The sequence below is a fragment of the Venturia canescens genome, chromosome 8 (assembly GCF_019457755.1).
Source record: "Venturia canescens isolate UGA chromosome 8, ASM1945775v1, whole genome shotgun sequence".
Classification (NCBI taxonomy): domain Eukaryota; kingdom Metazoa; phylum Arthropoda; class Insecta; order Hymenoptera; family Ichneumonidae; genus Venturia; species Venturia canescens.
The window spans coordinates 21,830,730-21,848,911 of record NC_057428.1 but is presented as its reverse complement, the minus strand read 5'-3'; the positions used below and the strand labels follow the sequence as shown (position 1 = coordinate 21,848,911).

Genomic DNA, 18,182 nt, shown 5'->3' with positions numbered 1-18,182 from the left:
TCAGCTCGCAATATTTGAAATTGATCACCACAAGGACAGGGATAGTAATATATTTCCTCATCGGAATCGTACTCGAAATCTTCGATCTCCACCTCGTCGTGATAAACCGTCATCTTTTTACTCTAATAATTTTGTTTATGCGGTCAGTTCATGTTGTGATTGCATGTTATCACTGAGTGAAGAAGGTCCCAAACACTACTGTACTAAAATTTTCCTCTCCAAATTTTTACACAACAAATAATTGGAAGTGTTTAAAAAAGAAAAAACACCGTGATTCAATGAGATAAACTCGAATAATTAAACTTCAACATTCCCAATTTCATGGACAATTCATATCGAAGTATAAAATTACACAAACTTCGAAACGCAAATTGACTAATATCAGCGTTTCAGTCGTGACGGTTCTATTTTTTTGCTGCTTAGGTTTAGGTTAGATATAGACTTAAAAAAGCGGGGAAAGGTAGAGATAGAGATTATCCGAAAAAACCTAGGACTCAAGAACCTAGCCGTGACCTAGCCCAACGTGTCAGGGTATAGTTCCAAATGTTAAACAGATATTGCCACGGTCAATAGAAAAGATTCGACGACAGAGGTTCTCAGCTTTGTTGATAATCGAGTACACGAGTTCATAATAATGACTTAATTGACTATTTTCAATCATTAAGACGGTTCGTTATTTTTTCAAAAAAGTATTTCCATAAAATATCAAAACGTCATCCAGGCGTTTATGTTATTTTGATGCATTTCTAACCTCAGAACCATTTTTCATATTTCGCCTACTAATATTATTTGTAAAAAACAATCGTTGGTGTAGTTACTCACGTTTACAGGAACGGCCTGCGATCTTCTTCCTACCTTTTTCCTTCGCGATCCTCGCGCTCTTTGTCTTCTTCCACGATCCTTTCGCTCTCCTTCCTCAACAATCTTCTTATCTTGCTTCATGGTTCCGGATTTCCGATCAAATAGAACTTTCCACATTTTTTCCGGACACTTTTATTCCTATGTTTCTTCGTGCTTCAATTTTTTAACTTTTGTGTTATTACTTCACCGTATCAAAAAAAATCATCCATTCACTATCACAAATTTATATTTCTTTTTGCTTTCGTAGTATTTTCGCGCCTTTTATCGATTACACGATTGTAATTTATAAATGATCGATCAATTGCCCGTGAAAACCTGTTTTTATAAAAATTATGACCGTGTTATTAATTTTTATTGGCGTTTATTTTATTTGTTTAACGGTTTATTATTTATTTATAATTCCATTAAATTTTTCGAATGATTGAAAAAAATATTAAATTGTAGGATATTTTAGTCACTAAAAATAAAGTAGAATTCCACATGTCGTATTTTATGCTCTGGTTTCTCAATTTCTATGGAATCTACAAATGATAATGCGTAGCGTGCTCGCCGCTCACGCCTCAACACTAGGATAGTCCTGAACCATCCTGAACCCATGCCGGGCGAGTCTCGAGCGGCGAATGAAGCAAAACATCCAAACAAAACATGTTACAACATGTTGCGCACGCTCCGCCCGGCCGGCGTTCGCCCGCCTATTTCCCCTCTCTCCCGCTGATTGGCCGAGCGCGTACGTACATCCCCACTCCAGTCTCCACTACCGACTACCGCTACGAGCTACGAGGCGAATTGAAATTCTCCAGCCCCGGCCAGAAACCAGAAACACGACTGAACACGACCAAGCGTGAACGTTGCGTGAACGCGTGGCGTCGTGAACGTAAACACCTGATGAACGTAAACAAACCGAACCGTAAAAAAAATAAAAATCATATAACATATTTATGACGTTCTAATTAAGATTAATATTTTTTTATTCTTGATAAAAGTTGTTAACCTCTGGAAAACCGGGAAAACCCACCTTATAAAAAATATATGTAGTAGAAATGTTTTCCAAGTCCTCTATTCGATTCTCAACAAAGTTGAGAACCCTGTCATCAAATCTTTTTTATCGACGAAAACGATCGTGGCGACATTTGTGGCTTGGAACACTTGTTGTTGATTCGAGTCCTAGGGTTCTTTCGGACTTTCGGACAATTCTTCCACTGCCTTCCTACCAAAAAGCGAGACAAATTATCGAGAAAGTTGAAAAAAAGGCAAAAATCTCAGCACTATCGGAGTATTTACGTTGTGAACTTTTTAAATAAAGCATCAACTACATAATAAAAGTTCAATACCTGTTACTATAATAACTCAAAAACTTCCATTTATGGTAATACAAATTTTTTTTGGGAGAGTTTACACGAGACATTTCTTTGTCCATCGTCGTCGCACAAAATCAACCAATCATACGTCTAATCAGAAACATTTCCCATCGCTAACATTTCCACTTGATTTCCACACAACGGCGACCTCAGTTGTCAGTGTTAGTTTGGATTGTGTTGTGTGTAGTATTGTGTGCACCTTCTGTGATTTATACACCGACCGTGCATAAGATCAAGTTGAAGTTGTAAAAATTTGACGTGCACTGTTTTGAAGCCCACATTACAGTAGTCACAGTAGTGCATCCGTAAACTTTGTCATATTTTGATCGAGTGTGAAGAGATACAATTTATAAGCTTGAGAGAGTACCGGTGGTTCGCATGTTTTGATTAAAACTGTGAAAAAATAAAGGGTAAAAAAACATGACATCCAAACCTGAAATAACGCTCGAACATTTTTACATTTTCAATGGAGATTATGCGAAAAAAGAGGGAGAGGTATTTGTTTACATTCGTATTAACCTTCACTCGAATACCTTTTTTTTAATAACTGCCCACCATCTCTTATTGTATCTTTCATCTTAGGAACACAAAAAAATATTATATTATTATCCGGAAAAGACAGATATGGACACAAAGATGAGGAATATCGGCCTTAGCGAGGCCATTATTAAATTTACCAAGTAAGAAAAAAGTGATGAGGGTTGTGTAACTCTCTAGTTTGCTCCGTTTGCTCCATCGTTGAATCATTTGATGTACTTTCTCTGTTTCCGTGTGGATCTTTTTTTGTCCAATCATAGTTCTTTCAATCCAGGACAAACCTGTGATTACTGTCATACGCACAAAACTCGCCAGATTTATTTCGAACCAGAGCCAGAGTTCTGGATGGTGATGGTGAGTTTTTGCAGCATTGTCCCTGCATAGAAGAATGTTTTGCAATTCGACTGACTTTGCAGATTGTTGGAGTGCCTTATCTATGGAAAGTCAAAGATGGGAATGAATATATGGAATATCAGAATGACGAAGTATCCAGTAGCGTGTGTCAAGCTATACTGAAACAAGCATATGCCAGATTCAGACTATTTATGGGCTCTTTCAGAACCATTCTTGAAGATCCTAGCTGCGGATCTGTAACGCTCCTTCAACATAAACTTGACTACTTTTACTCTGAGGTTGTTCGTCTCTTTGTACTATTATAGTTAAGATATAAATTATATTTGATGCTGTGCCAGAAAACATTTGAAAAACAAAAAGAAAACACGTATCATACAAAGGAACATTGGGAACGACAATAGATGAAATATTTTTTTAAGGATTTTCCCTCGGAGCATACTAATATCTCAAATACCATGCTATTCGCTAAAATAGAATTTAGTTATTTTGATGCAGTATCAAGTAACTAGCTGTGATTATCACACGTTTCAGTACCTTCTATCATTGAAACTGAACAACGGTGATATTCTTGATATATTCCAAGGATTGCAATTCCTGCCACTGGACAAAGTGACTTTTTTGAGGGTGCAATGTTTCATGAACCTGGTAGAGGCGACGTTTCCCCAAATAAAGTACACAGCTTTTCTCTACAATGATCAGCTAGTATGGAGCGGCTTGGAGCCGGAGGATACTCAAGTAGTGTACAATTATTTAGTCGGTACTCTGCTTCCGGCTCATTTGGAGAAAGAGCTTCACGGAGGATCAATGCCACGAAATTCGCCCTCCCCGTTTACCAGTTCTCATTATGGTAAATTCGTAACGGGCACTTCAAGCATCAACGAATCGATTGGCATCACGAAATCCCCCAAAGTCTTCATCAATTATCCAAACAATCCAATTTCTTTGTATCTCGTCGTTTATAGCGCTCTCAGCGCTACCGTTTGTCTCTTCATAGACAGCAAAACTAGCCTGCTAATTGACTTTCTCAAGAGTCTAGATGCCTTCCTTGGGCCCCGGTTAACTACTTTGGTTAGTTCTGTAGCCGAGCAATGCTCCAAGCACGTCGTCGATCTCACCGAATCTACGCCCAAATATCTCTACTTTAACAAGCTCAATTTAGCATACAAAAGTACGATACATCCGGATAACAGACGCTGCTCCAATGTCCTCACTACTCCAGAAGTTCTGAGGATCATTACCGACATTAACAATGATACCAACAGGTAACTACTGTATTTTGATCTCGCTCTCCCTATCTGGAAGACAGCGACATAAATCTCTTATCCTTACAGGATGAAAGAAGCTGCGGAAATCGTGATAAAGACAATGAGCGACTACTGGGTAGTCGGAAAATTATCGAATCTGCGAGAATTTTTTGTCGTGATACAGCAGAAAAATGCAAACATCATCGATATCGAGGGTTGGTGTGACATTGAAATATGAAATAATTTGGATTACCTTACTATACACCTTAATCGTATTCCCTTTTCGACTTTTTTCAGATCAAGTCAAGAGACTCTGCGAGAAACAACTCAAGAGTATTTTTTTCCACTAGTCGGCGAGAAAAATGCGTATTCAATCATTCCATAGGCTTGGGTAACGACGAGAAACTAAAGCCAGAAAACCAGCGCTGTTCCTACCGCCTCATTTTTCTTTTTCACGAGATATTTGTATAAAGTGCCTAGCGAATATTGTACATAATGATACTCAAATTATATTATATATACACACACCAGGTTGATCAAGGAAAAACTGTACATTTTTGCCTGATATTGCAGACTAATATATCACGATTTTGTGAAAAAGTTATTTTCGTGGCTCTGGTATTTGTACATAGCGATTCCAGTCCCAGATAGAAGAAAATTTTGAAAAATCACTGAATGACTCATATTGTTGCAAGTTACTTTTTTTTGCGTTGTATCAATACGTTTATTTGCAAGACGATGAAAAAATATCGACTGATTGTAACCGCCCTGATACACCGTCAGAAAAACACAGATAGAACATGTATAAAGATATATCCGTTTTAAGGGAAATCTAATGAAACAATTGAAAATTAATCAATTAATTGAATAGATTCATTTTTATTCTTAAGGCGATGCATCGTTCTCCTCCTCCTCCTGTTTCCGCTCATTCTCGTCATCAATATTGTCATTCCGTTTTGGTATGATGTTTGAGAATTTTTTGAGTTTTGCAACAAAGAAACCATCCATATTGTGAAGATGGGGATAAAATCGTTTCGTCAGTTTGAGAGAGGGATGGAACCTGTGGTGGCGATAGTTGGTAAAGCCCTCTGTACCAAAATCCAAACCTGTGGGAAGAAGCTTAACGTCTCGCTTTTTTAGAGCGTAATCGACGATCCACTCGTTTTCTTCCGGTAATATGGAGCAGGTCGAGTAAACGATTATGCCACCGGATTCGGAACGGTGGTTTACGGAATCTATCGCCGCGAGCAATAATTCTCGCTGAAGTGTGCAACAACGTTGCACGTCAACCTCATCTTTATTCGTTTTCACGCTTGGATCCTTGGCGACGACTCCCGTACCCGTGCAGGGTGCGTCCAACAGAACCCGATCAAATCCTTTTATTATCTGCGTTCGTAACAGGAGAAAGCGAAACGTCGAGAAAATATGATTGGGAAAAAATATGGCAGACTGTAATGTTGATTAATGCTCACCGAAGGTATTTTCCGGCCATCGTAACTGCAAATCACGGAATTGACAATTCCTAGCCTGTGAAAATTTCCTATAACGGCCTTCAACCGCTCTTGATTGAGGTCATTTGCGAACAATACTCCTGTGTTTTTCATGAGGGCGGCAATATGGGACGATTTACCGCCCGGTGCCGCACTCATGTCTAATATTCTCTCATTTTCCTTGGGCTCAAGGGCCATGACCGGAAGAAAACTGGAGGCGCCCTGAATGATGTAGTGACCAGCTAGATATTCAGGAGTCGCTCCCATTGGGACTTGGGAAGAGTAAATCACGAGACCGACTTTGGTCCACTTGCCAACCGGATCGAGATTGACGCCTCGATTGATCAGAGCCTTCAGTACAGTAATTACAAGAATTAACTCGTGTGGCATACTTAATCAAGATTAATCAAGATAATACCCCTCTTATGTTTAAAAATTACTTACTTGAGCTAAATCACGTCTACGAGTTTTTAAAGTGTTTGTTCTGATGGTCATCGGCCTTTGAACTTCGCTAGCTTCAAGAAATTCTACAAGCTCACTAAACGCAAATATTTGCATCAACTTTTCCATTAAAAATGTATTGTAACTGTAGTACGAGCAGAGATCGGTTCGCAACAATTCAACATAATCGGTACGTGATTTATCGGCTTGACGTAATTTTTTGAAATCCTCCAGTACCATTATTACATCACGTATTCGTTGCTGGACATCTTTGAGACTCGTTGGTTCGTTCAGTTCTTCTTCGGTCGGAAAGGCAAACACACATTGGCGGCTAATCGAATCTAGCATTTCCGCTTGTTCGAGCTTTCTGAAAATTGACCGTTCCATCTTAACCCATATCTTGTAAAGGTAAAATATTTTAAGCATAAGGAAATAGGGTGCACAACATCGAAGTATTTACCTCCAATTAACCAACTCACCGTTCTTTTTTCTGTTTAATCTTCAATCTTCTATTTGCTTTTTCTATAGGTAACTCATCGTCGTCGTTATCCTCATCTTCCTCATCGTTGTTATCGTTGTCCGTGCTTTGTTCGCTACTATCATCTTCTTCACCGGATCCCTCTTCGCTTGATTCGGGCGGAGGTGCTCTGACAAATGCTCCTGGTTGCTGATTTTGATTCTCCTCATCCTCTGAAACATATTCTTCTTCATCCTCCTCCTGGGGACAATATGAAAAATTCAGTAAACATTTGAAATTGCTTTAGCTCCTGTGCTAAAGAAGTAGAATAAATTTGATCACAAAGAAAAAGAATTAATTGTACCCCATCTGAGGTGGATTCTTCCTTCTTAACTGCTTTGATTTTTTTTGCTTTGGGTCCATCTGCTCGCTGCTTCTTGGACGCCCTTTTCTTGGCCCTTTGCTTCTGTCTGTGGCTCAAACTAGTTGGTTCTTTTTCTAAGAATCAAGAAAAAAAATTAGAGAGACCACAGATACACCATTAAGTTGGACAGAAGAGATAAACTTACCTGTTATTTGTTTTGGGAATGTAGGATCACGCTGTTTCTTGGCTTTTCTGCCTGGTCCACTGGGCACGACCGTTTCATTGAATTTCGCTTTTCGACCCATTGTTACTGTGACAAATACATCAACATAAAATGCATTACTGTATTGATAACCTCAAAATACTGGTACGGGCGATCCGTTTACAAGGAACGTCGTTAAAAAATTACCTAATCACTCTTGGTGCTATTTGTTGTTGCTAATATATGTAGAGAAAAAATGATCTTTTGTACAAATGAAGATAATTAAAAAAAATAGCAGATCGAATTTCGATAAACACTCCTGTCGTCAAAGCACATGGTAATCGAAATTTCGGCACCGGAACGCGTGTTTGGTGGTCGAATTCGTTGCGTGCTCGACAAGCAACACGGTAGGCGGCACACCACTGACACTAGACACTAGACACTACTACTACAACACGACTATACTATACCAATATATAATTATCCTTGGAAAATCCGAACCTCCGTGAACTTGGCTGATTGATTGTGTGGATTTTTTTAATACACAATAGGGATGGTGCAGATTCGATAGAGGGCAGGTCGAAAGTACTCGTGGCGCCTCTAATGTCATAAATTATAAGCTTTTGGGGGTAGCACTTTCAATACTTTGATGGAAATATAATCATAATAATGTAATATATATATATAATAATACAATAATGATAAAAGACCCCCAAAAGCTTTCACTTTTCATCACTAGTGGCGCGGTAGTCTACTTGCACCATCCCTTCCAAATCAATCCGGCCAAATTCACAGAGTTCCTGTTGAAATATCTCTTGGTTTCAATTGGTGGGTGAGAACATTTTTTGGTAGATTAATTTGTTATTATTATACAGTTTTGATACAGTTAGTTGGATTGCGCATTGGCCGCTGATGAAAAGATTTTTTGGGGTAGAATTAACTTGCAGGGTGCCGATTCCGTCAAATTAGTTTGCGAATTTCAAAAACTTATAAGCACCTCGAGTATGAAACTAAAAAGTCTTTTTCGAAATTCGAATTCTTGTTATGTTTATTTTAATACTACACATCGGTTGTCAACAGTGATAACAGTTTAATCCCCACGGCTGCGAGAGGGGTCAAAGGGGGGGACGAAAAAATGTTGTATTCCCATCAAATTCATCGTTCCGACTGTCATTCAACCAAACAAAAGGAAAGGATTTTAATGTAGTGCTATTTTTTTGAGCGAAAAGATGACGGCAGGGTGTATAGAAGACAAAATAGTTAGATATTGATAAAAAAATACAGTAAAAATTTGTAATGAATGATTGATAGACATAGACGCGCCAACTTTTTCGATCAATCAATTTTGACGCGACTCCAAAACATTCGAGAAAACTCATACAATTAGATTAAAAACACGCAAAAAGAAGAATTAGTGCGATTAATGAATATCCAGGTATAGGATAATATACGCAAAATGGACAACAGAGAACACGCCGTTACACCCAAGAGTTCGGACGATCATAGCGTGGAGGTTTGCCATTTTCGTATATGCTGTTTACTCGGATTCTGTACGCGACATTCCAGTAATTATTTTCAATTTTTTTCGCACAACAGACGCTTGCCGAAGTATTCAGATGTTTCATCTGTATGGAAAAACTTCGAGATGCCCATCTTTGTCCCCACTGCAGTAAATTGTGCTGTTATACATGTGTCAGAAGATGGTTGACCGAGCAAAGATCCCAGTGTCCCCACTGCAGAGCCTCTCTACATCTTCATGAACTTGTCAATTGTAGATGGGTAGAAGAAGTCACCCAACAGTTGGATGCTCTTCAAGCTGCTGGAATATCAAACTTTGCTCATGACGATTCCATCAGAGACAGGTAAGAAACTTGGCGTGCCAAGTATTATATTACAATAGGGGTAACTGTGTGCTTTGAACTCCTAAGGTGCACTCTCCATCGAGAAAAATTATCGGTGTACTGCTGGACCTGCGTCAGATGTATCTGTCACCAGTGTGCTCTTTGGGGCGGCACTCACTCCGGACATACTTTCAAACCTTTGGAGGAAGTCTACGAGCATCACGTTACTCAGATCAAGGGTGAAGTAGGACAACTTAAAAGACGCCTGACAGAGCTCATAAGCCTGGTTCAAGAAGTGGTGAGAACTTACAGTATTTTTTGAGCATAATTCCTTCTTCGTTTCTGTTTTTTTATGGAACGAAATATATGATATTGCTCTTTGGATGCATCTGACAGGAACGAAATGTTGAATCCGTCAGAGCGGCCAAGGATGAGCGAGTGAGGGAAATTCGAAATGCGGTTGAGCTCATGATAGCTCGTCTGGATTCACAATTGAAAGCCAAGCTCCTTACCCTGATGGGACAGAAAAATTCTTTGACTTTGGAGACTGAGCAGCTGGAGGCTCTTCTACAGGAAGTCGAGCATCAGCTTCATTCCTGCACGAGATCCGAGCTAATTGTAAAAAGCCCCGAACTCTCGCGAATGATTCATCAAATTCGAAAAAAGCCAATGACGAGTTTCGTCACCGCCCCCGTTCCTGCCGATTTTCACAGTGAGATCGTACCAGGTTACGACAGTGCGACTTTTGCTATGCAACATTTTACACAGCTACAGTTGAAGGCCGATCCCGTTTACTCGGCTCCGCTTCACGTCAATGGATTATGCTGGAGGCTCAAAGTTTATCCGGACGGTAACGGCGTCGTGAGAGGGAATTACCTCTCCGTATTTCTCGAACTCAGCGCCGGCCTTCCCGAGACCTCTAAGTACGTTCTCTGATTCTCACCTTATTGTTTCTGTTGAAACTTTATTCTCTCCGTCTCTTCCTTTATTGGAGCAGGTACGAATATCGAGTGGAAATGATTCATCAAGGATCACGAGATACGAGCAAAAATATTGTACGCGAGTTTGCATCGGATTTTGAAATTGGTGAGTGCTGGGGCTATAACCGTTTCTTTCGCCTGGATCTTCTGGCGACCGAAGGCTATCTCAATACGGAACTCGATACCCTGATTCTCAGGTATAATTTAACCGACGGAATACTTTAGTGCTCAATTCAAAAATTCGTATACATTATGACGTTGATTTACAGATTCCAGGTAAGACCGCCCACGTTCTATCAGCGCTGTAGAGATCAACAATGGTACATAAGTCAATTGGTGACTGTACAAAATCAATACGCCACTCAGATAAATGAATTGAAAGAGGTATCGTCGCTCTTTGATTCGGCTTCTTCCTTTCTGCAGCGACAAAAACACTTACCTCGCACTTTACACATTCACAGCGACTGGCAATCGAAATATCGCGGAATGCGATAACGACACCGAGAGTAACGAGCGGTCCGAGTGCGATAAACCTCGCCAGCTTGAATCTCCAGCAGCAGCAACAACAAAATCAGGTCGCGGGTGAACCGCTCATAAATATAAGCACCACGCAAGCTTTAGATAATTTTCATCCGAATTTGCCGAATTCTTCCACTCCTACGAGATCAGTACAAAATATATTGATGAACAACGCCGACAGTCCGGCTGTTTGTTCTTTGCTGAGTAGCCAGCCTTGTGAAATTCCTGACATCGGCGGAGCGCGTCCACCGCTCGGTTCGGTGTCTACTACTATCTCGTCAGTATCGAGCAAAAGCAACACCAACGGCTCCATTTCCAGTCCGAAAACTGTTAAGCAACAACAGCAGCAACGGATGGGATGCACCTCTGCAAGTGAACCGACCTCGACGAACGATTGCACCGGAATTACAGCTGCTGGTGGAGATTGTCGGATACTCAATGGCGAAACGCCCTCACCCACCCATCATTCCTCCCCGACGATGCTTCGCGATCTCCAGAGCCTACATATACCTTCGAGCAGTAGTAGCAGCAGCAGCAGTGGCAGTAGCGACAGTGGTGTTCGTATAACTATCCCGACAAACATCAACGATTAATCACATAGATATTCATGCTTATAATTGGTTTTTTTTTCAGGATATGAGCGAACATGACATTTATCTTGATGATTGCGAACCGAACGTAACTCTTCCGGATGACAATTCTAACGACGAGAACGACGTCGACGATGAGACGATGTCTGGTACGTAATAATTTCCTGCATATAACTCTATTTTCTGTAAAATTGTGCACCAAATTTACTGACCTGATTCGATGATCAACGTTAGGTGATGGTAATAATTCGATGAGATGTTTCTCTCCCGGTGAGACGGACTCCCGAAGATGGCAAACTCGTTGTATCGAATTAGACAAAGAACCTGAAATCGAAAAGCCGACAAGCGAAAAACCTGTAGTAGCGATTCATCCTGATGGAAATTCCTTTGATCGAGATTCTCCTTCACTTCTATACTTCCCTACAAGCTCGTGACATCTCCCAACACCTCATTCTCCTGTGCTACAGTCTTGTTATGATGAAAATATACTCTAGAAATACTAAATACAAAATGGAAATTTTGTAGCGTGTTTTTTTCGATTGAGTTTTTGAAAGACTTTTTTTCGTGTGAATCATCCATTCATTTAAATTGCGTATAATTGTCGTTTTTTTTATTACAAGGTGAAAACGACGTGGAAATAGCAGAGGCGTTGGTACCGTGGATACGACCTAAGCAGCGTGTGAAAGATCGGCGAGAGAATGACACTAATACTCCTGACTCAAACGTGTAAGATTTTGATCGATTCGTTAATAAACGGAAAAGTTGAATGGTCCAGAAAATTGGTTCAACCGATGATCACTTTCAGGGGACTCGGTCGAGGGAAGAACGATGGTTCGGAAGACGAAATAATGTTGCTGCACTTATTCAAAATGCAAGATCGGAAACCACCGCCGGCAGGCTGGTCCTCGTTGCGAAAACATTTTCGAGACAAATTCGCGGAAGTAGCGAGACTAGCCAATATTACAACAGGATCGCCTACCGGCCACGGGAGTCCTCTCGTCGCATCACCAATTTGCAATGCGGCTTCATATTCTCACAAGCATCCAGACTCTCGTGAGAACCCGACCACGTCAACGTGTGGAACCGGCGGTTGCAGCAACGTCGCTCAAAGCATCGTTGATCGTCACCGTAGCCCCGATTATTGTAGAATATCGCCGCGAACCCCCAACAATCGTTGGTTACCGGACGTCGCCGCAGCTGCCGTATCACTGCCCTCGACAGCGTCTTCACTGTGCGGTCTTTCCACAGGCACGACCAAATCTGAGCCAGCCACACGCTCCAATTCCCTCGATTGCGACAAAGATTCATTGAATTCATTTACGACAGCCATCAACCGTTATAATACGACGGAACCAACGTCTGAAAGTTTGCGAGCAAATCCGGATCTCTCTGTGCCAAACGGTAAGTTTTCAAGACTTACAAAACATTCTTGAACTAGTAAAAAATATCTAATATTTGATTTTTTTTCCAGTTGCCCTCGATAGTAATAAAATTATTTCAAAAAACGTAGCGGAGGCATTGTCACCTTCAGGGACGCAAGTAACTGATGCCGTTGCAAGGAGTTGCGGCCAACAGGCACAAGGAGATGGTAGTCGAATATTGGATCTCACGTATCAATTGATCAAGTGTATGCCACGTGGTCCAGTGGCGGAGGAAGCTGCCAGTGCATTTTGGGCAGAAATGAGGCAAGTCGAAAGAGGCAATTACAAACTCGACACACCTAACCCTTGACTCACTCAGTTCGGATTCAGCCATCGAATTAATTTTTTCCACCGTCGATATATTTTTCGACTTTTTTTTTCAATTTTAATCACTGACAATCTTTTGAAAAGTCGATAATCGGAAAGTTAGATAAATTTAAACGATTTTGAATTCCCAGAACGCAAGCAATCAGGGAGGGCTTATTTGTGGATCGAGAAGCGAGCGTTGGTAGCGGTAGCGGTAGAAGTAGCAGCAGTAGTAACGAGGGCATCGTCGTCGGGCCGTGCAGTGGCGGGACCAACAACGGCGCCAGTGCTATACATCCAGTTTCTCCCATGGCAACTTTTGAAGGACCGAGCAATGCCAATTTGACGCCTACTGCTGCTGCTGCTGCTGCTGCTGCTACGGGAACCACAATCCCTGCTCCGAATCCAAATAATTACAGCTGGACTCCGCCGCCACCATATCAGCACAAACATGGTAACGAATCATTAGAAAGTAAGGTGCTAAACGGTTAAATTGATAAAAAAAAATCAAATTTATTTCCACAGATCACGCGCAATGCCTCGAAGGCCGAAAGAAAAATGTATGAAACTCTGATTAAGTAAGTTTTGATTTGTTCTTGTTGACGAGAGATTATACTATAATTTCTTCAAAGTTCTAAACTTTCCAAACAATATAATAAGGTATAACGTCTACCAGGATTCATGGGAATGACGGAAAAGACGGTGGTAGCGTTTTATTTATTTGACTAAATGGCATTCTCCATTATTGAATTATTTATTTCTGTATGATAATGGTGTATACTCTTTGGAAAAGAAGAATAGAAAATGGAGCGTTATGATTTAGAATCATCAATTGCGTTTTAATTACTTTTTTTTCTACGAACCACTTCACGCTCCGACATAGCCCACCTCGCTCAGTATTATAACACAACTCTCTGACATTTGAGTCGTAAAAAATTATTAAAAACGATCCGCTCCGTTCACACTGCTCCTCCTCCCCCGTATCTATTAAAATCTATATGTACAGTCTGATAAACTCCAATGCGAGTGATGTGACCGATCGCATAAATATCGGGAGAAGGAAAAATATGATTGGATTGAAGTCAACAATTATAAACAACGTGAAAAGAAAGAAATAAATCGTAGCGGCGCGTCGGTTGATCTGTACTGTGTCCTGGCAAATTCGGCGACGGTAAGGAACCACGGATTTCCGTTTTCTCATTTATTATCGTTGCTTCGGAAGCTAACGATAATCTTATCAAATAGAGACAACAGAATTTCCGAATATTTATTCTACGAAGAGGAGGTGGTCGGCGCTGCGTTGTAGAGAATCCTAAGCATTTTGTCACGAAATTCTTCATCTTCGGGATACTCTCGGGCCTTTTCCTCGTTGGGCATGTAATACGTTTTCATGAATTTACAGAAATTTTTACCGATCTCGTGATGATTGATCGCAGCCGGTGTATTTGAGATAAACAAGTTTTCTGCAATTAATAAAAAGTAACAAAAGAGTAATTTTTGCTCAAGTGGTGGAAGAGTCAAGATGGTGGGAGAAAGGGGAAGAAGGGGGCGTCAATGTTATACCTTGGGCAGCGTATCGAGACGAGCCGTTCTCGCCATAAATGTAATAAAAGGGTTGTTGATTCCCATGGACCCAGGCGCTTATCAACTCCGGAGTATACTCGTTGCTGCGGGCTTTATCCCATTTCGTGTCCCATCCAGTTATGACGCATCGATGGTTCAATGTGTCGGTCATGATCATGCCAACCGCGTATTTGATTTCGGGAGTTCTCTTTTTGGGTTTTGGTGAATTGAGCTACGTTATCGGAAGGAAACAACGGTTCAAAATCGCTCGACATTTCATGCCCATTATTCAGTCGCATTCAGCCCCACACAGTCATCCTCTTACCTCTATCCGTTTTTCGTAGTCCTCCAGCATTTCTATTATATGTTTGGCTTGACCCAATGAATCTTGCTCCTCTTGACTCGAATTGAGCAGCATATCATTGAGTGTTTCGATCAGTCCGGTAACGTCCATTTGGTGAAGCATATAAAAACGGCCGAGATCAATGATTGTATTGGTATCGCGGGGCTTTACGAGATGTAGGAGTTCCAGTGCCGAACGCAAACGGGCCGCTCGACCGTACAATTGAGTTCTTTGCCTTCCGGCAACTTCCAAATTATTAGCCATTCGTTGAACGACCTAAAAATTTTTGGAAAATGAAAATCTTATACTCATAAGAGCGGTAAAGGTGAGTTATAGAAAGGCCCGAGTCATACTTTAACGGCGCTGGTGGTTCGATGAAAGTTGTACTTTTCAATTGGACATCTCGTGGCACCAGCGATAGCAGAACAACTGTTTCTCGTCAGAAATTGACCGCCGTTGAACACGTCGATGTAGTAACTCTCAACCTCTTCATCCTCTTTGGTCCTGGGAATACTGAAGCGCGCGTCCGATGAGAACAAATATTATTCGCCGAACAAATCAGCTTATCGTCCAATGGATCTTTTCTCAATAGAAGAACAACTCACTATCTCTCTTTCCAACGGAGAAGGAAATGAGCGGGAAAGCTGACCGTTTCGCAGTGAAGTCCGAGTCTTCGCGCAGCGCTCTCGAAAACTATCGCCAGCGTGATAGGAATACCCTGCTTGTGTATCAACACCTGAATAAAATGAGAATGCGTTGAAAAATCGAAGTGTTTCAAAATTCATTTGAACTTCGTGTGACGAGGTAGCTTACCTCGTCGATGAAGGAATTTTTAGAAGAATAATACATTTCGCTGTTTCCGTGAAAGCCCAGATCGTGAAACATTACTTTACACAGGGCAGAGACTATTGTTCTCGAGTACTCGTTGTCCCACTGATTGTCTTTAAGATTTTCAGTTTTCCATCTTGCAAGTGTTTCACGCGGCACAAGATTAATAGGTATATCCGGATAACTTTCGGTGATCAAATTTCGAGTTTTTTGAGCCATATCGTCAATCATTTCCGATACTTTTCGAGGAGAAACGCGTTTTTCCGGTTGACTCCATTGGGCAACTAAAATCGCACCACGTTCGCTCGTCTGTTTCTCTGGCGATAGAGCTACAAATTTTTCCCACTCTTTGGCCAGATACGTCTGTTTGAGGTACGTAACTACTTTGTATGCATAGTGCTTGTGGGTAAGGTTGCATATCCTGCAAAATAATGCTAAAGCGTTATTACAAGGTCAATTGAATCGACACGTAATGCCCTTTGATTCAATATCCATGAAATATCTGTCATTTGACGATTGCACATGCTCGTGTGAAAACCCGACGTTTTCAGATAAATTCGATGATTATTTTCACACGTTTATCACGAATGTTATCTCAAAAGATATTCTTTTATCTCAAGGCATGCTATTGGAGTTTGCATCATGAAAACCCAAAGGAATTCTTTTTCTTCGATCCAACCTAGAATTGATTTGAAGTACAAAATACTAGAAAAATTGTTAACAATTTTTTTCATAACCACAATCTTAACAGACAATATTAAAATTTAAACAAAACTATTACACTTGAAATAAGGGTATGAAAAAAAGAAATTTGTTGCGTTTCAACAATGCAAACTTCAATACCACTTGAAATGGATGATCCATAATTGCTGTCCCTGTGGATGTCTCCTGCATAGCTGACAACTCACTCTAAGGGTTGTTCAATGAGCATAATCAGTTCGTCCACCAAATAATGATAACTCATGAGCCTAGCACCATACTCCGTCAAGAACATTGGATCGTATTCTTTCATGTCAGGAGCAGAGAGTTCCATTTTCCCATAATGTTTGGCTGACATTCGAGACAATTTTTCCAGCAACCGTCTCCTAGTCAACAGGCGCTCTTTAGTTTCGTAGCGCCAATTTGGATTTTTTGTTTCTTCCGCAGTGTTGTGCAACTCGTCAAAAGCTTCTTGTAAATGGGGCCACCTGAGTGAATACAAACAGACACGAATAAGAATAATAAAGAAAATAAAATCGGATCAAGGAAACGGATATATCCGTTTGAGTATACACGCGGCAATACGCCAACGGGTTACACTTTGACAAGTACTGATAGTTATTTATGGACGAGCGGTAAACCTTTGCAAAAATTTTGTCCTCCACAATTTGTTGCTCTCCGACACGGTCCAGTAGAGATGTTTGCACGTTAGTGAGAAATTCACGACGTCCGTTATTTGTAAATCTTCATTTTCCAAGATTTGATCTAGAACTTCGCACGGAAGCGAATTCACCAAAACGTCACTCGTAATCATTGTGTCGCGTCGCACTTATTTCACTATACGACTCAACTCTGTGGCTGATTGCTATAGAATTCCGAAATAATAACTTGTCGATGATATTCCCCGAATGATACGTAACTTACATCGGGTATCAAACTTTTTTTATCCTTATCATATACGTCGGTTCGATTATTCATTAACAAATAAATATATACGAGACTTTGGCAGCTATAACTGCCAAATACTATATTACCGCCATCAAAACACGACTTTACGAGAGTGAAACATATATGATGCTACGTTTTTCTGTGGATTCTCTTGTCGTTTGTCAGAGACGTGGTGTGTATACTACCGCTGGGTACATGCTACAATACTATATGCAAGCTTGTGCACTTCATTATTGTTGTATACGTTTATCCCCCCACCCAGTGAATCATATTATCAAAATGCCGAAGCGCTGTACACTTATAGCGCAAGATGGTAAACAAATTTGTAAATACACAATGATATGTCACCGATGTTTTTGGTCTTTGAAAAAAATAGACTGTAGCAAGAGTAAATTAAAAAAAAAAAAACATCTTCGTTCGTTCCGTTTTCGCGGGTAATTCCCGCAACATGTTCGTCGTGGCGGCAGCTCGTATAATAAAAGAAAACCAATGACAACAACGAGATCGAAGCACTAGCTAGCGCCACTATCGCCACCACACACACCTTTTTTATCGCGGTTGCTATAGTAGTTTTGCTCGTTTTGCTGCTCCTCTATACCTATACCTGCTCTAGCTGCTCTATATACTTTGTCACTTATTTGTCTATACTTGATGACTAGGCGTGCTAGCTTTGTTGTTAATTTTCTGCCGCCATGATTAAACCGTCAAAAGAGCCTACATAACCTGCCAATGAATGTGAAATTTATATTTGTTATTTAGTTGTTTGTCCTATGATATGAAAAATATTCACAAAACTCAATTGATGAACAACTCTGTACAAGTTGTCGAGGACTAGC

At 40.6% G+C, this 18,182-nt stretch overlaps 5 protein-coding genes across 6 annotated transcripts in view; 2 read left to right on the top strand and 3 right to left on the bottom strand.

The window, feature by feature from the left end:
- LOC122414354 (F-BAR domain only protein 2) overlaps positions 1 to 1,027 on the bottom strand; it is a 59,063-nt gene extending 58,036 nt beyond the window's left edge. Inside the window, exon 1 of the mRNA XM_043425558.1 lies at positions 856 to 1,027. Coding sequence (XP_043281493.1) covers positions 856 to 978 — 123 coding nt within the window. The 5' untranslated portion in view covers positions 979 to 1,027. The remainder of the gene's footprint in view (positions 1 to 855) is intronic.
- Positions 1,028 to 2,133: 1,106 nt separating this feature from the next.
- Ccz1 (vacuolar fusion protein CCZ1) lies at positions 2,134 to 5,209 on the top strand. Of its 2 annotated transcripts, XM_043425566.1 has the most exons (7): positions 2,134 to 2,714; positions 2,802 to 2,899; positions 3,017 to 3,110; positions 3,173 to 3,388; positions 3,642 to 4,372; positions 4,442 to 4,569; positions 4,652 to 5,209. In XM_043425566.1, exons 1-7 carry the CDS (start codon positions 2,640 to 2,642, stop codon positions 4,702 to 4,704), a joined length of 1,395 nt encoding a protein of 464 aa, XP_043281501.1. In that variant the 5' UTR covers positions 2,134 to 2,639; the 3' UTR covers positions 4,705 to 5,209. The 2 variants fall into 2 exon arrangements, with proteins under 2 accessions (XP_043281501.1, XP_043281502.1); XM_043425567.1 differs by lacking the exon at positions 2,134 to 2,714 and having other exon boundaries at positions 2,805 to 2,899; positions 3,031 to 3,110.
- Positions 5,210 to 5,213: 4 nt separating this feature from the next.
- LOC122414357 (probable 28S rRNA (cytosine(4447)-C(5))-methyltransferase) lies at positions 5,214 to 7,748 on the bottom strand. Its single transcript, XM_043425565.1, has 7 exons — positions 7,516 to 7,748; positions 7,312 to 7,416; positions 7,107 to 7,240; positions 6,765 to 7,003; positions 6,289 to 6,652; positions 5,827 to 6,195; positions 5,214 to 5,740 (listed from the first exon to the last, which is right to left on the bottom strand). The coding sequence occupies exons 2-7, from the start codon at positions 7,409 to 7,411 to the stop codon at positions 5,240 to 5,242; spliced, it is 1,707 nt and encodes a 568-aa protein (XP_043281500.1). The 5' UTR covers positions 7,412 to 7,416; positions 7,516 to 7,748; the 3' UTR covers positions 5,214 to 5,239.
- Positions 7,749 to 8,184: 436 nt separating this feature from the next.
- On the top strand, positions 8,185 to 13,797 carry LOC122414523 (uncharacterized). Its single transcript, XM_043425876.1, has 13 exons — positions 8,185 to 8,821; positions 8,905 to 9,170; positions 9,237 to 9,447; positions 9,546 to 10,072; positions 10,147 to 10,326; positions 10,399 to 10,513; positions 10,591 to 11,205; positions 11,282 to 11,387; positions 11,859 to 11,964; positions 12,044 to 12,639; positions 12,710 to 12,923; positions 13,118 to 13,419; positions 13,491 to 13,797. Exons 1-13 carry the CDS (start codon positions 8,765 to 8,767, stop codon positions 13,529 to 13,531), a joined length of 3,336 nt encoding a protein of 1,111 aa, XP_043281811.1. The 5' UTR covers positions 8,185 to 8,764; the 3' UTR covers positions 13,532 to 13,797.
- LOC122414524 (F-box only protein 21-like) lies at positions 13,701 to 17,521 on the bottom strand. The gene is made up of 8 exons (XM_043425877.1): positions 17,040 to 17,521; positions 16,608 to 16,886; positions 15,685 to 16,120; positions 15,477 to 15,607; positions 15,225 to 15,384; positions 14,854 to 15,147; positions 14,529 to 14,760; positions 13,701 to 14,428 (listed from the first exon to the last, which is right to left on the bottom strand). The coding sequence occupies exons 1-8, from the start codon at positions 17,210 to 17,212 to the stop codon at positions 14,238 to 14,240; spliced, it is 1,896 nt and encodes a 631-aa protein (XP_043281812.1). The 5' UTR covers positions 17,213 to 17,521; the 3' UTR covers positions 13,701 to 14,237.
- Positions 17,522 to 18,182: the final 661 nt, after the last annotated feature.

Bases quoted from the DNA above. Each gene is read 5' to 3' on its own strand.
- Ccz1 (XM_043425566.1), top strand. From the start codon at position 2,640: ATGACATCCAAACCTGAAATAACGCTCGAACATTTTTACATTTTCAAT. The intron at 3,111-3,172 runs GTGAGTTTTTGC...CTGACTTTGCAG, and splicing joins CAGAGTTCTGGATGGTGATG to ATTGTTGGAGTGCCTTATCT. The intron at 4,373-4,441 runs GTAACTACTGTA...TTATCCTTACAG, and splicing joins ATTAACAATGATACCAACAG to GATGAAAGAAGCTGCGGAAA.
- LOC122414357 (XM_043425565.1), bottom strand. From the start codon at position 7,411: ATGGGTCGAAAAGCGAAATTCAATGAAACGGTCGTGCCCAGTGGACCA. The intron at 6,196-6,288 runs GTAAGTAATTTT...ACTGTACTGAAG, and splicing joins GTAGACGTGATTTAGCTCAA to GCTCTGATCAATCGAGGCGT. The intron at 5,741-5,826 runs GTGAGCATTAAT...TTACGAACGCAG, and splicing joins ATGGCCGGAAAATACCTTCG to ATAATAAAAGGATTTGATCG.
- LOC122414523 (XM_043425876.1), top strand. From the start codon at position 8,765: ATGGACAACAGAGAACACGCCGTTACACCCAAGAGTTCGGACGATCAT. The intron at 8,822-8,904 runs GTTTGCCATTTT...TTCGCACAACAG, and splicing joins CGGACGATCATAGCGTGGAG to ACGCTTGCCGAAGTATTCAG. The intron at 10,073-10,146 runs GTACGTTCTCTG...TTATTGGAGCAG, and splicing joins GGCCTTCCCGAGACCTCTAA to GTACGAATATCGAGTGGAAA.
- LOC122414524 (XM_043425877.1), bottom strand. From the start codon at position 17,212: ATGATTACGAGTGACGTTTTGGTGAATTCGCTTCCGTGCGAAGTTCTA. The intron at 16,121-16,607 runs GTGAGTTGTCAG...ATTATTTTGCAG, and splicing joins CTCATTGAACAACCCTTAGA to GATATGCAACCTTACCCACA. The intron at 14,761-14,853 runs GTAAGAGGATGA...CCGATAACGTAG, and splicing joins ACTACGAAAAACGGATAGAG to CTCAATTCACCAAAACCCAA.